Source organism: Pelodiscus sinensis, chromosome 21 (assembly GCF_052426305.1).
Source record: "Pelodiscus sinensis isolate ZL-2025 chromosome 21, ASM5242630v1, whole genome shotgun sequence".
In the NCBI taxonomy this organism is placed as follows: Eukaryota; Metazoa; Chordata; order Testudines; family Trionychidae; genus Pelodiscus; species Pelodiscus sinensis.
In genome coordinates, this window is record NC_143072.1 from 10,772,951 (window position 1) to 10,798,859 (window position 25,909).

Consider the following 25,909-nt stretch of genomic DNA (forward strand, 5'->3'; position numbering starts at 1 on the left):
TTATCTCGCTCTCTTTTTGTAATTAAAAAGCAGCCCTGAATTAGGTCACTGGAAATGTTTCCACTTCCCTGCCCCTAACGAGAACCCCACCCCAAACTGAATCCCTTCAAACCTTCGTGTGTGGGGGCGGGGGGGCGTTTTGCAAACCTTTGCATCAGGAAATAAGATGCATTCCGCATTTGACTTATTACTGGGGTTTCCTTAATTCAACACTCTCACTGCAAAGAGGCATCAGGGGATCTAACGCTCTGAACAAGAGCTGGTAAAGAAAGGCTCATGTGGAACAAGACAGGGTGTGAATTGAAAGTGCTACTGTGATTCGGGAATAACTCCGGGTACGTCTACACTACAGCGCTAGTTCGAACTAACTTAGTTCGAATTAGTTAATTCGAACTAAGCTAGTTCGAACTAACGCATCTAGAACTAAAAACTAGTTCGAACTAGCGTTTTGCTAGTTCGAACTAGTAAGTCCACATTGAGTGGACTCTGAACAGGGCTTAAGGATGGCCGGAAGCAGTGCCGGCAGGGCATAAAAGGAGGACTTAGAGCATGGAGATGCTGTCTCAGGCTAGCCGAGGGCTGCGCTTAAAGGGTCCCGACCCCCACCCCGGACACACAGTTCTAAGGGGTGCCCCGCTTGCAAAGAAGTTCTGGCTTGGAGTGCCCTGAGTGCCCACACTGGGCACATCACACCACTCGGCCATCAGCCCGGCTGCACTTGCCGCAGGCTGCCATCTGCGGAGAGGGAGTAATTGGGGGGCTGCAGGAGAGCTTCCACCCCCAGAAGCCCGCAGAGCCAGCCCAGTCCTCCCCATCGGGGGCTCGTACCCCATTCCTCCCTCACCTCCTTCCACTTACCCTTCCTTAGCCCCCCTTCTTATTGATGTACAAAATAAAGATAACGTTTCTTCCAACATTGACTCTGTCTTTATTGAAAAAAAACTGGGGGAGACTGGGAAAAGGAGGTGGGAGAGGGGAAGAGAAAGGCTGGGAGAGGGGAGGGCAACTAACATGATCAGGGGTTGGGAACAGGTCCCATATGAAGAGAGGCTACAGAGACTGGGACTTCTCAGCTTAGAAAAGAGGAGACGGAGGGGGGACAGGATAGAGGGCTCTAAAAGCAGGAGTTGGGTGGAGAGGGTGCATACAGAAAAGCTCTTCATTAGTTCCCATAAAGAAGGACTAGAGGACACCAAAGGAAAGGAATGGGTAGCAGGCTTGAAACTAGTAAGAGAAAGTTGTTGTTGTTGTTGACAAAGCAAATAGTTAACCTGTGGAACTCCTTGCTGCAGGAGGCTGTGAAGGCTACAACTAGAACAGAGTTTAAAGGGAAGTGAGATAAAGTGATGGAGGTTGGGTCCATGGAGTCCTATTAGCCAGAGGGTAGGAGTGGTGTCCCTGCCCAAAGTTTGTGGAAGGCTGGAGAGGGATGGCACGAGACAAATGGCTTGGTCATTGTCTTCGGTCCATCCCCTCCAGGGTCCCTAGGGTTGGCCGCTGTTGGCAGACAGGCTACTGGGCTAGATGGACCTTTGGTCTGACCCAGTACGGCCATTGTAAGCTCAGGGCTCAGGGTCGGGGGTCTCAGTGGACCCCCTTGATTTTCATGCACACCTGGTCCTGGGTGGCCAGGCTGGCAGCTCTCCTGCCCTAGACGGCCACTTTCCTGTGCCTAGTGAGGAGATCGTGGACGAGGTCCACGATGTCCGCACTAGCCCAGGAAGGTGCCCGCCTCTTGCGGTCCAGGGCAAGCTCCCGGGAGCCGCCAGCCTGGTCCCGGCAAGAGGGGGTGGGCTGGGGGGCATCGGGTGGGTGGCTCTGTGCCGTGCCAGGTGCAGGGTCTGCTAGCTGGGTGCTGGCAGGCTTGCACCTGGCACGGGCACCGTAGCCAGCCCGTGCCCCTTTAAGGGGTCCGGGGCCGGGAGGGGGGCATAGAGTTTCCCTGGTGTTGGCCAGAGTGGCCACCAGGGAAACCTGGGGAGGGCTAGCCTCCCACTAGTTCGAACTAAAGGGCTACACAGCCCTTAGTTCGAACTAGCTAGTTCGAACTAGGCGTTAGTCCTCGTAAAATGAGGTTTTCCTAGTTCGAACTAAGCGCTCCGCTAGTTCGATTCAAATTCGAACTAGCGGAGCGCTAGTGTAGCGCATAGGAAAGTTAGTTCGAACTAACGTCCGTTAGTTCGAACTAACTTTCTAGTGTAGACATACCCTCCCTGATTAATCTGCCATTGATATAGCAGGCTGCGTATTCCACAGGACCCATTCTGGTCAGTTTCCACATGCAGACCAACCCTAAGTTCTTCTCTGTTACAAACAGCTTCTCTGACATCATGAGAAATGGGCCCCTGTTAAAACCCTCCATCAGAATGTTTGTCTCTTTATAAAGCCCAGTCGTGAGCAAAGTCTCCTGAATTGCAAAGAGGGGGAACTGGAAATCAGTTCTCAGCTTCCCCTGAGATGTGGAATCCCACAGCCACTGAAGTGAATGGCAAAATGCCCCAGTGGGGTCAAGATTTCACCCATGGCATTTGATTTGTTGTTTGGCTGCCACCCATTACCATTGTCAGTCCTCAGTGAATGCAAACGGATGTGATTTCATTGATTTCACCGGGGCTACCCCAAGCACCCAGGTCCATAATCAGGCCCTGCATCTGCATGAAGCCCCGATGAGCTCAGCTTGGTTTGCAGGTGTGAGATCTTGGACCCCAGCAGCGACTCGGGATTGAGAAGCAGGGTTTTACCTTGAGCCCATCTCAAATTGTCCAGTGATTGCAAAACTCTTGCATCGTCTGAGGACTGTCATGAAAAGCCCCGTTTTTCATGGCTTCCTGAGAAATTCTCCCTTAGGAATCAAATCTCCTCTGATTGGTCTTTAGAGGATTTGCTGTGATCCTTGAGTGTTTCAGACAAATCCCCACCATCCTTTTTTGAGTTATTGGAGGGTGAAAAAAATACCCCTTTAAGATTCTGCAGTGTGCTTTGATTTTCACCTCTCCTCCTTCCCCCTGCAAAGAGCAGACTCCTCCATTAAAAGTATCTCCCTGGAAAGAGCCGCAAGCCAGACAACCAAGGAACCCCAGAAAGGCTCCCTAGGGGCAACACCCGACCGCAAACACCCCCTTGAAACATCCACAGCACTGACCACCAGGAGCTGCAGACCAAATAAAGGCCAAATTCCCATCCCTGTCCAAGGCTGGAGCAACCCCATTGGCTTGGACTGAGCTATTCCACGTTACGCCACAGGGGCTACGTCTAGACTGCAGGCTTCCTGCGCAAGAAGCTTTTTGGAAGAGATTCTTGCTCCAGAGCGCGTCCACACACAGGGGGCGCGTTTGCGCAAGAGAGTGGCCAGACGGATTGGACGCTCTCATGCATGAAAGGCCACCCGGAACCACTTCAGCCAGGGCTTTCGGTCTCCAGTTGCTTCCGAGGGCTGGTGCCGGAGCCCTGCAGAGACAGGCGCTTAAAGGGACCCCCGGACAGCCGTTCCTCTGCTGCTGCTGCCTCTTCGAGGGGCAGCGAAGCTCTCACAGTGCCTGCTGTGGTTGCCCTGTTCTTTTCGGACACTGTAGCTTTGTTCTTGGTGCCATGGAGCAGAGCTGCCCCTGGGCATGTGACGGTCCCACACGGCCATGCTGCAGTTCCTGCAGCACTTAGTGCCAGCTGCCTTGCTGGTCCTGCAGGACCTGGACCCCAAGCTCCTTCTGGGGACCCTCTCCGGGGCTGCGGCTGCTCCACTCTGGCAACCACACCCCATTGTGGAGAGGCGTCTTTGGAGGCTTGACACCAGTTTGAACTGGTGGGACTGGCTGGTCATGGAGTGGTGGGACAACCAGCAGTGGCTCCAAAATGTCCGTATGCAGCAGGCCACCTGGCTGGGGCTGTGTGCCTGGCCCGGCCCCGCCCTCCAGAAATGCGCCACCCACCTGCGGCCGCCATCCCCCTGGAGAAGCGAGTCGCCATCGCCCTCTGGAAGCTGGACACCTCCCACAGCTACCCGGTTGGGGGGCAACCAGTTTGGCGTGGGGAAGTCCACCGTCGGGTCCCTCCTCATGGAGGTAAGGAGCTCTTGGGTGCAGTCCCTGCAAGAGGGGAGAGTGTTGCATAAGGGGCACCCTCGGGAAAGGGGGACTGTTGGCTGTGGGGGGTGGAGTGGTGGGAGGGAAGCCCTGTGCCCAAGAGTTTGTGCCAGCCTACCCTCACACAACCCTGCTGCTGGGGGGAGGCAGCCTCATACGAGGTGGCTCGTAGGGTGTTGGGGGAGCAGGGGAGGGGAGCAGGGTGGCCACCTCCCAAGGGCTCAGGCACCCTCTCTCATTCTCTGTGTTGTGTGTTTCTCTGTCTCCTCCTGCAGGTGGTGAGGGCCATCGACTCCTCCTGCTGCGGAGGGTCGTCCATCTGGGAGACCTGGATGCAGCCATGGCTGGATTTGCTGCCCTGGGGTTCCCGAGCTGCGGGGGGAGCAATCGATGGGACCCACATCCCCATCCGCACACTGCACCATCAAGCGGCCCAGTATATTAATAGGAAGGGCTACTTCTCCAAGGTTATGTCTACACTAGCTCGTTAGTTCGAGCTAGGTAGGGTAATTAGGGCAAACGTAGTTGCAAATGAAGCCTGGGATTTAACTATCCCGGGCTTCATTTGCATGTTCCCGGGCGCTGCCATTTTTAAATCCTCCTTAGTCCGAACTCCGTGCCCGCGGCTCCACGCGGCTACACGCGGCACAGAATAGGTAGTTCGAATTAAAGATCCTAATTCAAACTACTGTTACTCCTCATGGAATGGAATGAGGAGTGATGGTAGTTTGAATTAGGATCTTTAATTCGAACTACCTACTCCGTGCCGCGTGTAGCCGCTTGCCCTAATTACCCTAACGAGCTAGTGTAGACATACCCCAAGGTGCTGCAGGCCCCGGTCGACCACCGGGAACACTTCACAGACATTTGTGTCAGGTGGTCGGGCAGGGCACACGGTGCCCGCGTGTTCAGGAACTCAAGCCTGTACCACGAGCTGGAGGTGGGCGCATTCTTCCCCCACCATGAACTTACTGTTGGGGATGTGCAGATGCCACTATGCATTGTGGGGGATGTGGCCTATCTCCTGATGCCATGGCTTATGAAGCCGTACACTGGCCACCTGGATCCCAGCAGGGACCAATTCAATGGACCTGGATGCAGGAGGAGTGCGCCTTTGGCCACTTCAAGGCACATTTTTGGTGCCTCCTCACCCACCTGGACATGGGGAAGCACAACATCCCTGAGGTGGCGGCAGCATGCCGTGTCCTCCATAACATTGTGGAGAGAAAGGGGGAGGCCTTCCCCCCAAGGGTGGGGGGCAGATGCTGACCAAGAGGGGTGAGTCTTCCAGCACCCACAGACAGCTGCCATCTGACAGGCCCGTCAGGCCAGAGTGCAAATCTGGGAAGCCCTGAAGAAGAGGTTCTCTCAGGGACCCCAGTCACTCTCCCCAGGGCCTCCTCTCTAGGGGCCTCTGCCTTGCGGTCCTTCCCCACCACAATCCCCCTTCGCCCTTTCCCTGACCTCCCCAGAAACACACCCATTTGCTTTTCCAAAAAATGCCAGTCTGTATGGATGAAAGATTCTGAAAAGGTGGGAAAGGGGGGGAGGGCTCCTAACTGGGAGAGGGAGGAGGCAGCTTGAAGTGCCCCCTCAAGGAGTTGCAGTCGGGTGGGTCCGGGGAGCACAGAGGGGTGGACAGGAGGGGGGCTGAAGCAGGGTCAGGGTTGGCAGGTGGGGTAGGGGGAGGGAGCATAGGCATCGTTGGGGAAGGGGCTCGGGCATTTTTAGGGGGGTCATGGGCATTGCAAGGTGGGGGAGCAGAGGTATGGCATGGGGAGGGAGCAGAGGCATAGCAGGGGGGCAGGCGGATGGGGAAGGGGTATGACGGGGGGGCAAGAGGGTGGAAGTCAGGAGCAGCAGCATCAGGCGGGTGTGCCGTCACACGGGACATGATAGCACACGTTGTCACACTGCTGCATCAACTGGGCCCAGGCGCGGTCCTGCCACTCCCAGTCTGCACAGACCTTGTGTGCCAGGATCTGGTGGATGTTGCGAAGGACACTGATTTGCTGCTGCATAAGGTCCTCATGCACCCTGGCACGCCTTCAGGTCCCCGGGGCTTTTGCAAAAAGGCGTCTTCCTCGTGGAATGAGGATTGCCGCAGTCGGAGAAAGCCCTCTGTGCTTTCCATTTCCTTGTGAAAGGATGCGCTTGCAGTGTGCACGTAACTCAAGTTCCTCAAAACTCTGTAGTGTAGACATACCCAGGGAAACAAGCCAGAATCTGACCCTCTCGCTTTTTCTGCTGCTGCCTAGAAGGCCTGGCGAAAAGCAGACAGGGCTCGGAATGGCTTAGTTTGCTCCCCTGAATTCGTGCAAGGCAGCCACTGCTGCTGAACTCTCTGGAGGGAAGATGGCTGTTTGGAAATCAAAGTGCATTAACGAGTGTATTAATCCAGTTACTGCTCACCATTCATTCGCCTGCCCTGAAATGCTGACTGCTCCGCAACAGGACAAGCCAGGGGTATTTCAGCTTCAGGCTACACTGAAGAAAGAGGAGGTGGGGTCATGAATGAGAGAGAAACTCAGGCCTGGTCTACACCTAAGAATTAGTCTGATGTCGTTACATAACTTGGGGCTGCGAAATAATTTGCACCCTCTGAGGTATAGGTAGGTCAACCTGCCTCACATTGCGGCCAGTGTGAGGGTATGTCTACACTACAGCACTAATTCGAACTAACTTAATTTGAATTAGTTAATTTGAACTAAGCTAATTCGAATTAGGGCATCTAGACTTAAAAACTAATTCGAATTAGCGTTTTGCTAATTCGAACTAGCGTTTCCACACTGATTGGACGCTGGGTCTCATTTAAGGGCAGCTGAAACTGGTTCCGGCAGGGCATCAGATTAGTAGTTGCTTTGTGTGGATGCTGTCTGAGGCTATCTGAGGCTCATGCTTAAAGGGACCCCCCTACACAGCCGGTTCTCAGCTTTTCCGCTTGCTTGCCTACCTCGCAGAGGGACAGCAAAGTATTTTTCTCTCCGCCTGCCTGTGTCGGTGCTTCCCATTGGGGATGCCGCCGCAGTTGGCAACATGGAGCCAGAGCTCACCCTGGGCATGCTCCAGTTTTTGGACTTGCTGCTGCAAGCCTGTCAGCAATGGGTGGAAGCTGCCTTGCACCACCTGGTGCACATCAGCCCCCTGCCTCTCCCCCTGGCCTCCCCGGGGGTCATGGAGGAGCGGCAGCAGCGCCCGGACGCCCGCGTGCCCCGCCGCATCTGGCATCTGGACACCAGCATTGACTGGTGGGACCGCATCGTCCTGGAGTGCTGGGGAGACAGACAGTGGACCCAGAACTTCAGGATGAAGAAGGACACCTTCCTGGAGCTCTGCGAGTGGCTCACCCCTGCTCTGCAGCAACGGGACACTCACATGAGGCCTGCCATCCCCCTCCAGAAGCGTGTGGCCATCGCTCTGTGGAAGATCTCCACGCTGGACAGCTACCGATCCGTCGGGAACCAGTTCGACGTGGGGAGATCCACCGTCGGAGCAGTGCTCATGCACTGGGCTGAGCGGAAGGGGAGCTGCAAGGAGGGTATGGGCCGCCCCAGGGAAAATGGGAGGGGGGAAGGAGGAAGCGAAAGTGCCCCGCACAGGAGGGTTCGGTCTGTCCCAGCCGTACTACACGCCACCCGTGGGGGTTGCTTCTGGGAGTGGGGCGCGGGGCACTGCCAGGGCACGAACACTCCCAGCCACCCGGGCACCCCAGTGATTCGCTGTTTGCTGTGTCCCTCTACAGGTGGTCAAGGCCAGCAACTGACCCAGACGCCATTATCCAGTAGTTTGGCGCCCTCGGCTTCCCCAACTGCGAGGGGGGGGGGGCCGATGGGACACACATCCTCATCCGTGCCCCGGAACACCAAGCCTCCCAGTACATCAACTGCAAGGGCTACTTCTCCGTCCTCCTGCAGGCCGTGTGTGACCACCGGGGCCAGTTCATGGACATTAATGTGGGCTGGTCCGGCAAGGCACATGACGCACGGCTGTACCGGAACTCCTCCGTGTGCCAGCGGCTGCAGGCCGGGACCTTCTTCCCTGACCCCACATCAGGGTCGGGGACGTGGACATGCCCGTGTGCCTGGTGGGGGATGCGGCCTACCCACTGCAGCCCTGGCTCATGAAGCCCTACACGGGGCATCTCAACCTCTCCCGCCAGGCCTTCAATGCCAGGTTGACCAGGGCCCACATCGTGGTCGAGGGGGCCTTCAGATGCCTGAAAGCCAGATTTAGGTGCCTCCTCACCCGCCTCAACCTCTCCGAACACAATATCCCTCCCATGGTGGCAGCATGTTGTGTGCTGCACAATTTGTCCGAGCGGAAGGGGGAGGCTTTCCTGCCAGCCTGGACGGCTGAGGCTGAGCGCATGGCTGGCCAGTACGCTCAGCCCCGCACCGCCACCATCCGGGAGGCCCAGCAGGGGGCTGTCCAGATCCGGGAAGCCCTGCGGGAGAGCTTCCAGGTGGAGGAGGAGGACTGAACTCTCCCTGCATGCCGCACTGGGGCCTTCTTCCACCCTCCCCCCTTTCCCCTTTCTCGTCCCTAGCCCCCCTTCCTAATGTCAAATAAAGACACCTGTTTTAACAACAAAAATCTCTTTTTATTTTATATAACTGGGATGGGAGAGGGGAGGGGGAAACCTGGGAGAAAGGAGCTGGAAGGGGGTGGAAGGGGAGGAAGGGAAGGGAAAGCTCAGGGTTGGGGGTCCTTCTGGCTCTCCTGTCTCGCAGCACTGTGTGAGTGGGTGTGGAGGGTGGGGCAGGAGGGACGGGGGTGCGGAGGAAGCGGGAGGGGGAGCAGGGGTGGGAGGAGGAGTGAGAGCTGGGGCGGCCGCAGGGGCTGGAGCAGAAGGAGGCAGGAACCTGAACCAGGGTCTGGAGGTGACCTCTGAGGGCACGGCCCTGCTCCTCCAGCGCCTCCAAGCTCCACTGCCGCAGCCACAGGTCCTCCCGGACCCAGTGCTCCTGGATGTGGATCTGGTGCTCCAGTAGCCACAGGTGCCGCTGCTGGTAGTCCTCCAGGTTCCTGGTGCGCCTGCTGGCCCATGTGCGGGTGGCTGTTGCAGGTGGGGTGGTGCGCCCTACAGTACCAGGTGCTGTGGCTGTGGTGAAACAAGCGCAGTGGTCAGTTCTCCCTGGGGACACGGTGGGTGAAACCCAGCCCCCCTCTGCAAGGCGAGGTCGGTGTGTGGAGAATGGTTCAGGGACCCTGCATGACACCCAGCTGCTGCTCCATGGTGGGCAAGGCCCAGGCACACGGTCCCTGGGCTCCCTCTCCCCCCACCCGCCCCATGCACATAAGGGGAGCATGATGGCACTCACATGTGGAGCCGTCCCTGGCCTCGGACAACACAGCCGATGTGCTCTGTGGGTGTCTTGGGGGTCCTGGGTCCTGGGCAGGCTCCCTGCAGGCTCCTGGCTCTCGGCATCCTCCTCCTCCTCCTCCATGTCCAGGACGGGTCCCTCTGCTCCTGGGTCAATCACCACCTGGGAGGCATGGATGGCGTGAGCCCCCAGGATGCAGTCCAGGGCCTCAAAGTGGGGGCAGGCCTCCAGGTAGGCCCCTGGCTGGGAGGCCTGGGAGTAGGACTGCCGCAGGTCCTTGTTCTTGCAGCGGACCTGCTCCCGGGTCCGCATGTGCCCTCTGGCGGCCAGGCTGGCAGCCATGTGGCTGTAGACGGCTGCATTCCTTTGCCTAATGCAGAGATTGTGGACCTTGGAGGCTTCCCCCCAAACCTCAATGAGGTCCACGATGTCCGCACTAGACCAGGCGGGAGCCCACCTCTTGCGGCCCCAGGCAGGCTCCTGGGAGCTGCCAGCCTGGTCCCGGGAAGAGGTGGAGGGCTGGGTGGCAGCGAGGTGCAGGGTCTGCTGGCTGGGTGCCAGGTGCAGGGTCTGCTGGCTGGGTGCTGGCAGGCTTGCACCTGGCATGGGCACCGTAGCCAGCCCGTGCCCCTTTAAGGGCTCCGGGGCCGGAAGGGGGGGCAGAAGTTTCCCTGGTGGTGCCCAGAGTGGCCACCAGGGCACGCTGGGGAGGGCTAGCCTCCCACTAGTTCGAATTAAGTGGCTACACAGCCCTTAATTCGAACTACTTAATTCGAACTAGGCTTAGTCCTCGCAGAATGAGGTTTACCTAGTTCGAATTAAGCGCTCCGCTAGTTCGAATTAAGTTCGATCTAGCGGTTTGTATGTGTAGCCCCTATCAAAGTTAATTCGAACTAACGGCTGTTAGTTGGAATTAACTTTGTAGTGTAGACAGACCCTGACAGAAGGATTCTTCCATCCAGAGTGCTGCCACATGGGGGAGAGCTGGCTGCCTAGAGCAACAAAAAACCCCTTCCCTCAACTCAGGAACTATCTACACAACAAGCCCGAGATGCAGCCCAAATGTGCAGTTGACTGAGCCAACCTCATCCCAAGCTGGGAATGTTGCTGGGCTTATGGTGGGGTCTCTTCTTTGCAGCTCATCAAGTGAGGCCAAGAGGGTAGCAGACTCTAGCACCACTCCGCATTTATCATTATGGCCCCATTATGGCTCGGACGTGATTAGCCATGTGGAGTAGAGCATAAAGGGGCATGAACAGCAGTGTTGCCTAGTGGTTAGCGCATAGGACTGGGTGCTGGGAAGAGCTGAGTTCCATACCTGGCTGGGCCACAGGCCTACAGGGTGACCTTGAGCAGGTTGCTTCTCTGTGCCTCAGTTTCCCCATTTAAACTAAGCTGGGATTGCCCACCTTCTGGCTACAGAGCTCAAACCAGCCACATGCTCTGGATCACCAGCCCACGGAGACCCTTCTGCCATACCAGCGTCCTGGCAAGCATAGATTTATTTTCAAATCCTCAGCTCAACCAGAGACTACAGCCTCCAGGGGATTTCCCCTTTGCCTCCCTCACTCCCTCCTGCCTATAGCACAACTTGTCCTTGCTCTTTCAGCTGAGCTTCATCTGCCAGGGCTTTCTCTCTCCCACCCCATCACTGGGGATCCCTCTTTCTTACTGACAGTCCAGCACCTTGTAGGGAACCCCTGCCTCTCCTCTGCTATGCCTGATCCATCCATGAACACTGGTCTCTGGTCCTTCACGGGAGAGACTGTCCCGTTACCATCCTGGTACCGAGTGGAAGTTCTGTCAATCTCCTCTCATACGACCCGCTACCATTAGCTCCCTGGCTTTGGGACGTCGGAAGCTGGCGTCTGGCCAAAGTTGGAGTGCCTGAAAGAAGAAAACCAAGTGTTCAGTATTATCCGTTTCCTCCTCCTTGTCGCCTCCCTTTGGAAATCTCCCCGACGACGGGTACCCGCCTTCCTTTTAATTGCTAAAAGCTGATGCTCAGTAATTGTTTAATATCTTCATTGCTTCTGCTCCCCTTTATCTCAGAGTCCCTGCTGGAATTCATTGACGGGGCTGTGTTTTCTCTCCCTGGTCCGCCGTGTGTGCACTTGAAAAATCCTTTCTTTGTTGACTGAGATACTCAGCACTAATTGGCGCTTCTTATTCCTTTTAAGCCCATAATTACTTTTTCTTTTCTAACCTTACTGGTTTTCCTTCCCCTAAAACTGCTTCGGCTTTCTCTTCTAATCAACCCCAATCTTGTTCTTTGCAAGGCTGCTTGGAGCGTGCGCCAAAGGTTTTCGGTTGTTCCACCAGCCGTTAAAATTTGCTTCAACTTCTCGATATTTACAGTAAAATGCAGAACGGGGGAAGGGAACTGGCACTCTCTGAAACACCCATGTAAGCAACTAATTCAGAGAGTGCACAGCCAGAGGGGCCGGTTAAATTATCAAAGTGTGACCTCCAGCAGAATCCAGGGCGGGGGTTTATATCCAATTACGCCTGTAACGAGGCCGGATTTCACGAGAGCTTAAGCACATCAGATGAAGAGGGGTGCTGAGCTGTTGTGGAAATCTGGCCACAGAGGCTTTAGAAAAGGAGCTTGACAAAATGTTATAAGTAAATAAAAACGGACCCAAACTTTTGCCCAGCACTTGAAGCAAAGCATTTCCAAGTTTGGAAAGGGTTCGCTCAACTTCTGAGAGCCACTCCAGAAAGGAACACCAGCCATGCTATGAAAGCGTGTTCCCCAGACGGAATAAAATGTTAAAGCATGGGAAATCCCACAGAGGCTTTGCCCTAGACCTGGTTCATCACATCTTTCTGATCAAAAAGGGAGAGATTGAAATGGCCTGTTAAAACTGAGCTCCTACCCTGAGCTCCTACGCTATGTCCTCTGAGTTAGCTTTTCCGACACACTTGGGGGCAGCAAACCAGGACATCTAGGCATGTGGCGCTAGAAAGAGAGGCCAGTGAGGATCAGCTCCTGTTGGTAAGTCTTGGCCGGGTGGATTTAGTTGGGATTGGTCCTGCCTTGGGCAGGGGGCTGGACTCGATGGCCTTCTGAGGTCTCTTCCAGCTCTATGATTCTATGATGCCTTGTAGGGCTCAGCTGAAAACATACTCATGGGGGGATCTTAGCGCCTTGGGTGGCCCCCTCTCCGTTTGCAAAGGGCCATCAGAGCTCCTGCCTGTCCTGGCACCACCTGCTGCCAGGCACTTCTGGGCGCAGCAGTCTGTGGTGCCAGGACAGGCAGGAGCTGCCTTAGCCCCCCACTGCTCACCTGATCCCCTGCAGCCACAAGACCCAGTGCCCGACATTCTCCCACCTGTACTGAGCCATGACTTGCCATTTGAAAACCACTGGCCTGGAGACACTCTGATGGCCCTTTGCAAACAGGAAGGGGGACACCCAAGGCGTTAAGATCCCCCATGAGCTCGGAGACTCACCTGCCCAGGGATTTCACACCCAGACCAAAGGCTGTGCACATGTGACCCTGGAACAAGGCATGTTTTCAGCCAAGCCCCACAAGGCATCACGTTCCTTCCCAGGGAGCTGGCCATCCCCGGCCTCTCTGCAGCTGAGTCAACCCGGATCAAGCCCAGCCTGACCTGACGTAGTGGGGCTGAGCAAGTCCTTGGGAAAGAGTTGTGATTGGAAATGGATCTTCACCCCCCATTTTAAGTTACAATTAACTGCTCATTTTGTTTTCCTTGCAAAATCCAAACCAAACCAAACTAACCGGTCCAGGCTGACCGAAGCGTTGGCTCATGGCCAATTGGAACGACAGCTGCTAAATGAAATAGTTTGGCATTTCTGATTTTCTTTCTTTCCACCAAAGCTCTTTGCCAACCCCCACCTTTCCGAGCTCTGAAAAACGCACGTTTTCACCAGCCCATTTACAGTCTGCCACAAACCCTGCCTCCCCCAGCTCTACCCTGCAGTGCAAAATCCCACAGCTTTGTCCATGGTGTCATTCACACTTGTGCCAAGGGCTTGCAAAGGCTGCCAGCTAGACATCTCCAGGCCCTCACCCTGGGGGTAGAGTTTCCTAGACACTTTGCACAGGAGTAAATGGCTGAGCCAGCTGCAAAGCCAGGGGAAATTAGGGGCAGGGTGCATAAGGCCACAGTGCACAGCCAGGTGTCAAGGTGAAGGAACGCAGAGGCCCAGAGACACCGCAGACCTAGGTTCTGTTCCCAGCTGTGACCTGCTGGACAAGTCACTTACCTTCTCTGGGCCCATTTTCCCCACCCTCACTGAGACGGTTAAGGAGACACACCAATCAGAGGTGTGCATGACCTAGCTAGTCCAGCGAAGAACAGCAGTGAAGATGCAGCAGTACAGGCTATCCCATCCCCCTGGATCCATATTCACTTTGCTCTCTTGGAGAGGCATGCAACCCATGCCACAATCACACTGCAGTGTCTCAGCCCTGTTTGTACAGCACCTAGCACAATAGGGCTGAGAACTATCGGGCTGAGAACTCAGGGCCTTTAGGTGTAACTATCAAATGAAACGTATTCATCACACAGTCAGCGTCACTGCAGTATGGACCTTGTACCCCAGGAACCACCAGCACAGATTATGTCAGAGCTGCCATACCGGGCCAGGCCTCTGGTCCATCCACCCCAATGTCCTGATCCAACAGAACCCAGGACCAGAGATTCAGGAAGAGTGTACACAACAGGGATGGGTCTCTCCAGCCTGGCCTTCCACTCCTGGCCTCCGGCAGTCAGATGATTAGAGACCTCCAAGTGAATGGGATGGCAGCCCTGACCATCTTGGCTCTAACCATTGGAGGATCCATCCTCCAGGAATGTCTCTAATTCTTCTTTGAACTAATTAAATCCAAAGGCATCAACAGGAGTAGTGTGGAAGCAAGGGAAATAATTACAGAGACAGGAAGGCTTCCTGCAGGATTTTCCTTTCTTTTTAAGTGCCAGTAACCTGATGTGAATCTGAGCTGAACATTAGCAAGGGAACCGCTCGCTAACAAACGCTAATGAAAGATTAACTAATGGGATGCAATGTGCCAAGATGACATCCAAAACAACAACATTAACAAATAAAAACACAATTAATAAATCGGTTTCAACTTTTCATAGTATTCCGCTGGGCTCTCGACGGCTCCTGTAAAGAAACTGTATGCATCACGGCACGTGCTTCCAAGCCAAATTCAGGGTTGTGATCGTTAAGCCTGTCCAATGGATTGGGTGTGGTTTTTACTTGTAATGGGGTGGCACTCATCTCCCGCTAGCCCAGTGCGTGTACCTGTGTTCCTCCCACCGAGTCACTCAGCCTGCTGTGAGTCACTCCAAACCCCTGCCCAGTTTGGAGTGACACACCGCAAGAAGCAGGCGGCGAAGATTCGGAGAAGGGCAGGTACTCTGCTAGGGTCTAAAGAGGCTCTCAGGAACAAGCTATTTAAATGATTGTTATCAGTGAGCCAGAGGAAAATAGGAAATCACTGTGGGTAATGTGGGTGGGTGACAAAATACGAACCGAGAGGTAAATAAGGCAGAGGCCGGGGCAGTGACACAGAGATCTGGATCCCTTGGGAAGCTGGACCCATGCAAACACAGCAGGTTTTCACAGAGCCAAATGCAAGATCCTACCTTAGCCCCAAAGCTTGCAGGCCACACCCCTGGAATGGGGAACTGTGCCCAGGCAAGCAGGGACTCTGAGAAGGATTTAGGGGTCATGCCTGGCAAGCCGCTCACCATGGCTCCCAGGGCAGGGGTGAGGTGAATATGGCTACAACCATCACTGGACACATGAGCAGAGGAGTGAGCAGGGCCAGCAGGTGACACAGCATCCCTGAGACTGAGGCTGGAGATGGCAGCCTGGTGTAGGGGCCACATTTTAAAAAGATGTTGGAAAACCAGAGATGGATCTGCAGAGTGTCTGAGGGCTGGAGAAAAATACCTTTTTATGAACTATTGAAAGGAGCCCGACGTGTTTAGCTTCTGCAAGGGAAAGCTGAGAGGTGACTTCATTGAAGTGTCTAAGTGCCTTCCTGGAGAGAAAATGTCCGGGATTAAAGGGCTATTTAATGCCACAGAAAAAGGCAGAAGATGACCAGTGGCTGGAAGGTGAAAAGAGACAAATTTATATTAGAAATGAGGCACAAATATTTCACGGTGTGGATGACTCACCGTGGGAACAAACTATCAAAGCAAGTGAGGGCGTCTCCATTTCTAGATGACTGATGACGTCTAGATCAGTGTTTCTCAACCAGTGGTCTGAGTATCCTTAAGGGTACTTGAGAGAAGTGGGGGGGGGTACGTCAACACAACTGAAATTTGGAGAAAACTGAATTAAGTTTTACAGTGTTTTATTATTTTTGTACTTTTTCTACCCAAAAATTTCATCGCCTGCCTGGCTATGATTAAGTTGTTTAAACAAATGTGTTGCAATGGTCAGATGCAGGGGTCAGATTCGATGCTCTTATGGTCCCTTCCGGGCGTCAAGTCTACTAATTAATGACAGTTGAGTGCAGCTGAGGGAGCAGCCTCTGGGGCGTCACCGTGCACCCAGCTCAGTCCCCAGGTTCAGCCATCACTACTGATCCAGGGGAACCCCCTCACACATCCAAAGAGGCTGGCCGTGCAGGGGATGGGGTGGATGTGGCAGTGACCTCACAAAGGCCTGTTGCAGGACCTCAGCCTATTGGGGGACGGCGGAGAGGAGGTGGTGACCTCACAGAGAGGCCCTGACATCAGCCAATCAGGACAGAGGGTCAGTGTAGGGACAACCTCAGAGACTCCTGTGGCTCTGCAGCAGCATGGCTCCTTCTCAAGGTCTCTCCTGGGGCACCGAGAGAGAATTGGGATCAATGTATGTGGGCACAAGGAGGAACCTGCTGGGAGTTTTCTCCTTCCCTACTGTTGATTTTGCAGTCCCTGCTGAGAAAGTAAGAGCCTCAGAAAGGCTTGGAACCTGATCGGTCTGATCCACCTGGTACCCCCTGAAATCTAGGCTCAGAAATCGTTAGGTTAAGGTGGTTTGATTTCCTACCAAGGACGTACCTGTCGTAGAATCACAGGGGCCGTCAGTGTTTGTCGTTTTAGATTTCCCTTTCCCTCCTTCCCTTTCTTTTCTTCTCTTCTTTTCTCCTTTTTCATTCCGCCCTGCTTCCACCAAGGAGTCGGGGGTGGCTGTCACTATGGGAGGCCCTCCCAGAGAGGTGGGGCTGGAAGAGAGCCGTCCTTTTGAACTTCTGCTGAGACTCCTCTGCCTCCCAGCTCTGAGAGTCTTGATGCTGATTGGCCGAGCTGCTGGGAGACTCAGGTCCTTTTGTTCTCTTTTAAGATCAAACAAGTCACAAACCAGCCTGCGTTGGGTGGATCGCGCTGCTTCTCTGCAGTTACTGTCTCTGTGCAGCTCCCGATTCTCTTTCGTGTGCCAGTTCTTCTCAGATAATTGCTGAGTGATGCCAATGAGCCATTGCTGGTCTGTAGCCCACTTGAGAGCCCTGCATTCTGATCAGTCAACCTGTCCCAAGGGGCATTATCCATGCAGGTGTGGGGTGGGCATGGCAGTGACATCACAAAGGCCTGTTGCAGGATCACAGCCTATTGGAGGACAGTGGTGGGGAGGTGGTGACCTCACAGAGAGACCCTGACATCAGCCAGTCAGGACAGAGATGCCAGGCAGGGGCAACTTCACATATTCCTTCCCTCCCGTTCTCCCCCCTCCCCCCCACACCCCTTATAGTTAAGTGACCCCGGACCCCAGGCATAGGCAGGCCGGCTCCAACAGGCTGTGGGACCTGCAGCTCCAGGGGCTGTGGGGTGGGAGTGTCCCCCTTGGCAAGGCAGAGTCAGAGCAGGGCATGAGATGGACTTGTGTCAAGTTCCTCCTTTCCTCGCTCAGTGGCCATCCTGGGATTTTTAGGGGATCATGTCCCAACCCCTGCTCCAGCCAGGTTCATGCTTGGCCTTGGGTCCCTCCTTGTTCTCCTGGAGCAGCTGGGGGTGCAAGTCCTCATGGAAGGCCCTGCTCACATCCCTTTGGGGCAGAAGGAGCCAAGGGCAAGCAAGGTTCCCTCTAAGCTGCACAATGACACTACCCTCAGCTGCTTAGTGAGCCCTGCCCAGGGGCTCAGGGCTGCCACGCATGGGGCTGCCTGGCTGGGGGAGGGGGCACTTCTCTCTCAGCTGTAGCAGCATCAACCTGCTGAAGAGAGAGCAGCGAGCCTCTCCCAGCCAGTAGGGAGGGGACGTGTCCCTACCTCGCTGCTCTGTCCTCGGCAGGGAGCTGCTGCTGTAGCTAAGGGAGAAGTGCCCCCTTCCCCAGCCAGGCAGCTCCATGTGCAGCAGCCTTGAGCACCTGGTCAGGGCTCATTAAGCAGCTGCAGGGCCGTGCTGCCGCGCAGCTTAGAGGGGACCTTGTCTGAGGGGCTGGCTCTAGCTCCTGTCCCCCAGTGTCTCCAGCAGAGGGACATGAAGGAGAAAGACTCCTAGCCCAGGAAAGTTGGGAGCTGACAGCAGAATGGAGCCCCCTCGTCTTCCTTCCACTGGAGAGCACAAGTCCTTAAACTGGAGAACTTGGGGGCTTCCCTGCAACTGTCCATCAGTGTCCCAGCCATGGGCATCAGCCGGTTGGCCAGGGAGGGGATTTCCCATCTCCACAAGCTGCCGCTATGCCAGAGAAAAGGAAACCCAGCTGGGAAACGGGACCCAATAGAAAAGTGATACTGCCAGAAGCCAGGCAACTGGACCGCTGCAGAAATGATCCTCCTCCCACCTGATATGGTCCCCCCATGGGGTAATGGGAGCCCTGTCGAAACTCGCCAAAGCCTCTGAGACTGACCCCAGCTGGGGATGAGTTTATCTCACTTCTCCATTTAGGGTCAACCCCCGCCCCCTTCCCAGGATACTCCACCCACCACAGGGAGTCCAGCTATTCTATGGTGCCAGAGATGCAACCCACTGGGAATGGAAAAACACGGCCTCCAAACCAGATAGAGAAATCTGAAAACGAGAAGCTGGTAAGGAGCAGCTGTCGTAGGGAGGCGGAGGGGGTGGAGGTAGGAGCTCCTCCTATAATGGGAGGGGTCTGACACTGGAAATCATTAGAGAGGAAGATGAATCCACCGCAAGGTGCCAGTTGCCATTAACCATCCCTGGGTCTGTCTACACTGCCACCCTAGTTCGAATTAGGGAGGCTAATGTAGGCATTTGAAGTTGCAAATGAAGCCCAGGATTTAAATATCCCGGGCTTCATTTGCATCTTTCCGGGCGCCGCCATTTTTAAATCCCTGTTAGTGCGGACTCCGTGCCCGCGGCTACACACGATACGGAGAAGGTCGTTTGAATTAGGCTCTCTAATTCGAACTACCGTTATTCCTCGTGGAATGAGGTGTACCAGTAGTGCGAATTAGAGAGCCTAATTCGAACTACTTACTCCGTGCCGCATGTAGCCGCGGGCACGGAGTCCGCACTAATGGGGATTTAAAAATGGTGGCGCCCGGCAAGATGCAAATGAAGCCTGGGATATTTAAATCCCGGGCTTCATTTGCAACTTCATATGCCTACATTAGCCACCCTAGTTCGAACTAGGGTGGCAGTGTAGACAGACCCCCTGATTCATGCAGGCAGCCAAGTCTCTGACACACCCTTGTCCTCTTGAGGCAGGAGGACATCATGGTCAGGGTCACGCGCCAGCTCCACTCCATCTGATCCTGTCGCCAGGTGCCCAAGGCTCAGCAGGGCTGCACCTTTGATGGGATGTAGAACCCCCACTGGGCCAGGAGGGGTTAGAAATCCGGCTTGGGCCACTGGGATCCCGCCCCACGGCGCCTGCAGAACCTGCTCCAGTGGGGAGGATCCAAGGGCTGGGTAGCAGCCTGGCAGGTGACCAAAGAGCAGAAATGATCCCGCTCCCAGGCAGGAGAAAGGAACCCTGGTCAGCAGACTGGTAGAGTGTCATCCAGACAAAAGACAGGACTATGCAGCACTTTAAAGACTAACAAGATGGTTTATTAGATGATGAGCTTTCGTGGGCCAGTCCGACTTCCTCAGATCAAATAGTGGAAGAAAATTGTCACAACCATATATACCAAAGGGATACAATCAAAAAAATGAACGCATGTGAAATTGACAAATCAAATTTTAGAACAGAGTGGGGGTGAGGGGGGAAGGTTAGTGTCTGTGAGGTAATGACATAGGGGTGATAATAGGGGAAGTGTCTGTGAGGGGTGATAATTGGGGAAGCTATCTTTGTAATGGGTGAGAGACTTAGAGTCTTTGTGTGACGGGGCAGACTGCCCCCGCCCCGCGGGAACAGATCTGCCCCGCGCCGAGCCAGCGGTCGTGCTCTCGCTCCTGGGAGCTCACCAGGAGACGCGAGCGGCGTGCAGCCCCTGTACGGCTACTGCCGCACAGCTGAGTGGTGTGGGAGGGGCGGGCAGAGCGAACGCCGGAGGGCGTGACGGGGCGGCCAGTGATGTCACGCTGGCAAAGCACCAGTGCGGCGTTTGAAAGGGAGGCGGCAGCAGCCGGAGGGGAGGAGGGGCAGAGAAGCGAGCCAGTCAGGGCTGCGACCAAACGGGGTGAGGATTGCGGAGTAGGAAGCAGCCCAGGACAGGGCGTGGAGCCAGTGAGCCGGCAAGTTTCGGGCGCTAGCCCCGCTGGCTGGACAGGGGCGACCGAACCTGTCCTTAGGGTCCTGGGCTGGGGCCCGTGAGAGAGGGTGGGCCCGGGCCCCCCTACCCCGCACTCTGGTGTCAGGCACGGAACGGGGCCGCAGGCATCAGGAAGGGGAACAGCGAGCGGGACGAGAAACTGAGGCAACAACCGGGGAGAGGACATACGCGGGTGGCTGAGCCCATGCCCGATCAGAGCGTCTCAGCACCCCACGCACACACTTTGTTGAGACCCATACATAAAGTGTCACATTTAAGCATGAATGATAATTCTGAAGCTTCTCGTTGAAGTCTGGAGTTAAAGTCTCTCTGAAGCAATATGCATGTTTTAAGGTCATTGGGGGAAAGGTCAGTCTGGCTGAAATGGCAGGCAACAGCTTTCTCTCTGTGAGAGAGTCTTATGTCTGTTTTGTGGGCATTGATTCTTTGGCGAAGTGTCTGAAGTTTGTCCAAGGTACATACAGACGGACACTTTAGGCACATGATGGCATACATTATATTTCTGGATGAACAGGAATATGTGTTCTTGATCTTCTAATAGGCATGGTTAGGTCCGATAATGGTGTCAGCAGAGTAAATATGTGGACAAAGCTGGCACCAGGGTTTGTTGCAAGGGAAGTGCCAGGGTTGGTATTAGTGTGGTATGTCCTGTGGTTGTAGTTAAGAATCATCCTGAGGTTAGGTGGTTGTCTATAGGAGACTATGGGCTGTCTCCCAGGGACAGTCCCAGCAAGGGGTGCAGAAGCCAACAAACCAAATCCCTGACGGTGTTCTTTTTCAGGGGAAAAGGCCAATACATTGTGTTTATTGAGAATACAGTAGAGAAGCAGTTAGCATGCGCTTCATAAAGACACTTGCACACACACACACACACACACACACACACACACAGGTCCTGCAGATGGTGCATAGTTACCAGTCCATGGTGGCTCAAGTCAGACTCACTGGTCAGGCCTGGCTGACTGAACGAGGTGTCGGGTTCCTCTGAGACTCCTCTGAGGCTCGGTTTGCAGGATTGAACCCAGCGTCCCATGGCCAGAGCCCCCCCTTCTTATACATGTCAGTTCCCATTGGTGTCTGTGGAGACAGTGTCATGCTGCCCTCATCAACCCTTAGGAGGTGTTAATCTGTTTTCAGAGTTCTCCTTTGATGGGGATTGTCAGGCTGCCCATCGGTGTCTCTCACTCTTGGGGAGAGTGTCTCCAAGGTTGTCAATGCTGCCAATTTAATTCAGCCTCAAGACACAAAGGCTGTTTCCTCCTTATCTTCAAAGTTTCCACTTCTTCTTGATCACCTGGGCATCTGTGATGGTGTTCACTCACACCTCCTCACACCTGTGATGGCGTTCACTCACACCTCCTCACACCTGTGATGGCGTTCACTCACACCTCCTCACACCTCCTCACACCTGTGATGGTGTTCACTCACACCTCCTCACACCTCCTCACACCTGTGATGGCGTTCACTCACACCTCCTCACACCTGTGATGGTGTTCACTCACACCTCCTCACAACTCCTCACACCTGTGATGGCGTTCACTCACACCTCCTCACACCTGTGATGGCATTCACTCACACCTCCTCACACCTCCTCACACCTGTGATGGCATTCTCTCACACCACACAATTATACAGAGCTTCAGACAAGATCAACAGTTACTAGAAGACACAGCTTAGTTTGTGATGCAGATATGAGGTACAACTTAATTTGCAATGCTGACTGGGAGCAAGGTCTTAGAGTAACATTATCTAATCATGAATAGTAAGAGAGGGTATGTCTACATTACCCCGCTAGTTCGAACTAGTGGAGTAATGTAGGCATACCGCACTTGCAAATGAAGCCAGCTTTTCCGGAAAAGCAGCCTGCCAATGTAGACGCTCCTTTTCCGGAAAAACTGAAAACGGAATAGTATTCCGTTTTAAGCAGTTCCGGAAATTCATGCCAGTGTAGACACAGCCACGGTGACCCTATTAGTGGCCCTCATGCACTCGCTTTTGGGGTGGGACCCCCAGTGTGAAAAACACTGCACTAGGAGATTCCTCTACCTCCCCAAGATCCAACGCAGCCAGCAGGTCCTGGCAGACCCCTTCCCACAACTTCCACAGAAATGGTTGTAGATTCTCAGGGAAGCTTTTCATATTTCTAATCTCTGTCTGGATGGAGACTGGAGAACTAAAAAGGAGGCCCTGGCCAGGAAAACCCAGGCACACGGTGTGCCTGTCAAACATCAGCATTCCTGGCATTAAGTGGTCTTCCTTGTACAAAGAAACCTGTTACTGACCCAGGAACAAAAATATTGTGTCTACAGACACTTGTAAGAGCCAGAATTGATACAACTTCTGCTAACTCTGTAGCCTCCTGCTGCACACTGCCTCCTCCTTACTTTCCTGGAATAGCAAAAAGGAAACTTGGCCTCCGAGAGATGCTAAGTCAATGCAAAGTTCTTCATCCTGGGAGCACAGCCAAGCTCAGGAGGACCTACATCAGGAGCCAAATAAAAAAGTCATGAGACTGCTTAAAATAATGAGATTAAAGAGAAATAAACAAATAATTCATTTGGGGTTTTCATGGGCCTTTGCTTTCTGAGCTTTAGGGACTCACTTGGGTTGTGTTTTCAGCCTTTTCTCTGCAAATCTGAGGACCTGAAACACTTTTTTCATGAAAGCCGAGGCTACGTCTACACTCCAGAGCCTGTGTTGGCTTAGCTGTGCCAGCAGAGCCCGTCGCTTCGATGCTGCTGACACGCACAGAAGGAGTTTTCTGTTTGACGTGTTCCACACCATAACTCTGATGGGATTTCAGTGGAAGGAGCCCAGTGAAGGAAACACTGAAACCCTCAGCAGCCTCCATCACCCTGGGACTGCAGGTAGAAAAGGGGCCAAATTCAGACTTGGTATTAGTAAAAAACAAAATACAGGACTATGTAGCACTTTAAAGACTAACAAGATGGTTTAGTAGATGATGAGCTTTTGTGGACCAGACCCACTTCCTCAAATCAAATAGTGGAAAAAATTTTTCACAACCATATATACCAAAGGATACAATTAAAAAAAATGAACACATATGAAAAGGACAAATCAAATTTCAGAACAGAAGGGGGATGGGGGGGAAGGTAAATGTCTGTGAGCTAATGATATTAGAGGTGATAATTGAGGAAGCTATCTTTGTAATGGGTAAGATAATTAATGTCTTTGTTTAAACTTAGGCGTAAAGTGCCGAATTTAAGTATGAATGACAGTTCAGAGGATTCTCTTTCAAGTGTGGTCTGAAAAGGTCTTTGAAGCAGGATGCAGGTAATCAAGTCATTGAGACAATGTCCTTTCTGGTTGAAATGGCAAGGAACTGTGTTTTCTGTGTGATCCTGTCTAATATCTGTTTTGTGGGCATTGACTCTTTGGCGAAGTGTCTGAGACGTCTGTCCAATGTACATAGCAGACAGACACTTTCGGAACATGATGGCATAAATTATATTTCTGGATAAGCATGCTCCTGCTTACTGTTCTCTGTCACAGGCTGGGCCAGGCAGGCTGGGGATCCTGTCACACACTCTAGCTGAGGTCATAGGAGTGGGGCTTCAAGTGAAAGGGGGCTGGAGGGCTAGCCTTTGCAAGTCAGGATTCCCCCACCATCTATGACCCACACAGGCTATGTCTACACTGCAGCACTATTTCAGGATACTGGAGGTATCCAAAATAGCTATTCTGCATCTTTTGAGCACACCTGTTATTTTGAAATGTAATGGGCACGCTATTCTGACATCCCTGTAAACCTCATTCCAAGAGGAGTAAGGGACATTTCAGAACTGTGCTCTGTTTTGAAATGTGCTGTGTAGACAGCACCACATTTCAAAATAAGCTATTTCGAAATTGACTCGAAATAAGTACGCAATTTGTGTAGCTCACATTGCATAGCTTATTTTGAGCTCCTGGTGCACTGTAGACGCACTCAGAGTGCCCAGTTGGTATAGGGTTTTGGCGGGGAGGAGGGCAATACTATGAGAAGCAATTAACCAACAGGTAGTGCAATACACTTCCCTCATCCACCTTTTAACTTGATACATTCTAGTCTAGTCTAGTCTAGTTAGTTTCTTACACCGCACACCTCTGGTCTTTTCAGCCAGCCTCCTCATTTTGCTCTTTGGCTGGTAAATTCCTGATCTGGAACACACCGGGTAAATGCCAAAGGGCATGACGATGCTGTTTACACCCTGCATGAAGCTTACACTCCCCCTTACATCACCGCTGCATTTGGCCCAGAGCCTCGGGTTGAACTGTGAAAAGGTTGCTCATTCCTCATTACCTGGGATTAGCCTGACGCTTTCTGCATTTGCCATTTCAGATGCCTTCTCCCATGTGAAAAACTCTAAAAATCCTTCTCCCTCAGACACAGTGAGCCACGGCAGGATGAGGCGGGGGCTTGATGAATACCTGTGTTGAGCAAGATCGATGGCCAGTCCTTCCTTTCACTGCTTTCTCCACATCTAGTCTGAAGCTCATAAGAGTTCTAGTAGCTCTCATGTAACGAAGTAGCTGCTAAGATTGTCAATTAACAGCCGCTGCAGGGACGGGTTTTGTGGTGTTCACTGGAAACCACATGCAGTGCCTCTTGACCACTGGACAGTAAGAATTTCCTTGGTTGACCTAGGCTGGTTTGGTGAGAGGCTCTCTTGCCAGTGCCCAGTTCTCTGGTGGCAGCCAGTCCCCCTGCCTCCAATTTTCTGTCCCTGTAAAAAACAAAACACCCTTATTCCAAAGGAAAACTCCCCAGGGGGAGCTGCCCTGTAGACTGAGGTGCTTTCCTTGTGATGGGTGTGTTGTACAGATCAGTAGGACCTTGGAACCTGGGGACTATGCTTGTTATAACTCAGGTAACATGGTCACTCCTGGGTGGGTTGTTAGCAGCAGGGACTGAACTGGAGACCACTGGATCTGAATGCACAAGCTGCCACTGTCAGAGCAAAAAGACACTTTTCTCTTAGCTGCGCTCCCCCCCTCCCCTCCCCATGGGCTCATTGAGCCCTAGTTGGCCACACTAGAGGGGGGCAGAAGAACACCCCAAGCTTATTCTTCATAACTCAGCTCATTTTCCTCGTCATCAGAAACGTGGAATCAAATTCAGACCCAGCATCAGGAAATGCAGCTCAACCATGAACTCTTACTGGGATGATGTGGTGCAGAGGCCTCAAGCAAGCTACTAAGTGCTGTATGGCAAGAGACAGTCGCTGGCTCAATTGACACAGGATGAGAAGAACAACACAGATGACAGTAGACATGCCATCAGGCATAGTTCCACAAACATGCTGTTAACAATATGGAAAATCTGTTTTTGTGGTGTGACGGGGTTGGGCCAGATGTCCACAAGAAAGTAATCAAAATCAGGTAGATTAGCCCCATGTTAAACAAGTCCCTGTTTCCCTGGTAACCAACCAAGGTCTACCCCAGGTTAATTAAGACACCTGGAGTCAATCAAGAACCTGCTAGAGCTAGTTGTGACAGTTAGGATTGATTGGCCACACCTGGCGTCAGTCAAGGACTGACTGGCCCTGTTTAAAAGCCTCCCATTTAGTCAGTTTAGTGGTATGTCAGGAGTGGCTGGAAGAAGAGATGCTGCAGGAGAGCAGGAACTGTAGAGACATTGTCGGGTGCCAGGAGGGCTCTGGTTATGCGACCTCCAAGTGTTACCAAACACTGCAATGTCATCCCTCAGTGTGTCCGTCAAGTTCTGTGTTTCTGTTGCCGGTTGCCTGACAGCATGTGGGTGAGTATGTAGCATTGCTAATGGAACATAGCTAGCAATATCTTTTAAAGCATAGGTGTCTTGGCATTTAGTCACCAATGCCACAGGTGA

The 25,909-nt window shown here is 53.5% G+C and overlaps 1 protein-coding gene and 2 long non-coding RNA genes across 4 annotated transcripts; 2 read left to right on the forward strand and 1 right to left on the reverse strand.

The window, feature by feature from the left end:
* The first annotated feature begins 5,863 nt into the window (after nucleotides 1-5,863).
* LOC142819281 (uncharacterized) lies at nucleotides 5,864-8,680 on the forward strand. Its single transcript, XM_075905013.2, has 2 exons — nucleotides 5,864-7,617; nucleotides 7,822-8,680. Exons 1-2 carry the CDS (start codon nucleotides 6,975-6,977, stop codon nucleotides 8,310-8,312), a joined length of 1,134 nt encoding a protein of 377 aa, XP_075761128.2. The 5' UTR covers nucleotides 5,864-6,974; the 3' UTR covers nucleotides 8,313-8,680.
* Nucleotides 8,681-8,698: 18 nt separating this feature from the next.
* On the reverse strand, nucleotides 8,699-16,894 carry LOC112547199 (uncharacterized). 2 transcript variants are annotated; one of them, XR_012897123.2, is made up of 4 exons: nucleotides 16,442-16,894; nucleotides 11,090-11,290; nucleotides 9,401-9,565; nucleotides 8,699-9,180 (listed from the first exon to the last, which is right to left on the reverse strand). It is a non-coding gene; the product is annotated as an uncharacterized LOC112547199 (long non-coding RNA). The 2 variants fall into 2 exon arrangements; XR_012897125.2 differs by lacking the exon at nucleotides 16,442-16,894 and adding an exon at nucleotides 11,610-11,749.
* An 845-nt stretch (nucleotides 16,895-17,739) lies between these two features.
* On the forward strand, nucleotides 17,740-25,448 carry LOC112547200 (uncharacterized). The gene is made up of 4 exons (XR_003090955.3): nucleotides 17,740-18,405; nucleotides 23,268-23,355; nucleotides 24,401-24,681; nucleotides 25,161-25,448. It is a non-coding gene; the product is annotated as an uncharacterized LOC112547200 (long non-coding RNA).
* Nucleotides 25,449-25,909: the final 461 nt, after the last annotated feature.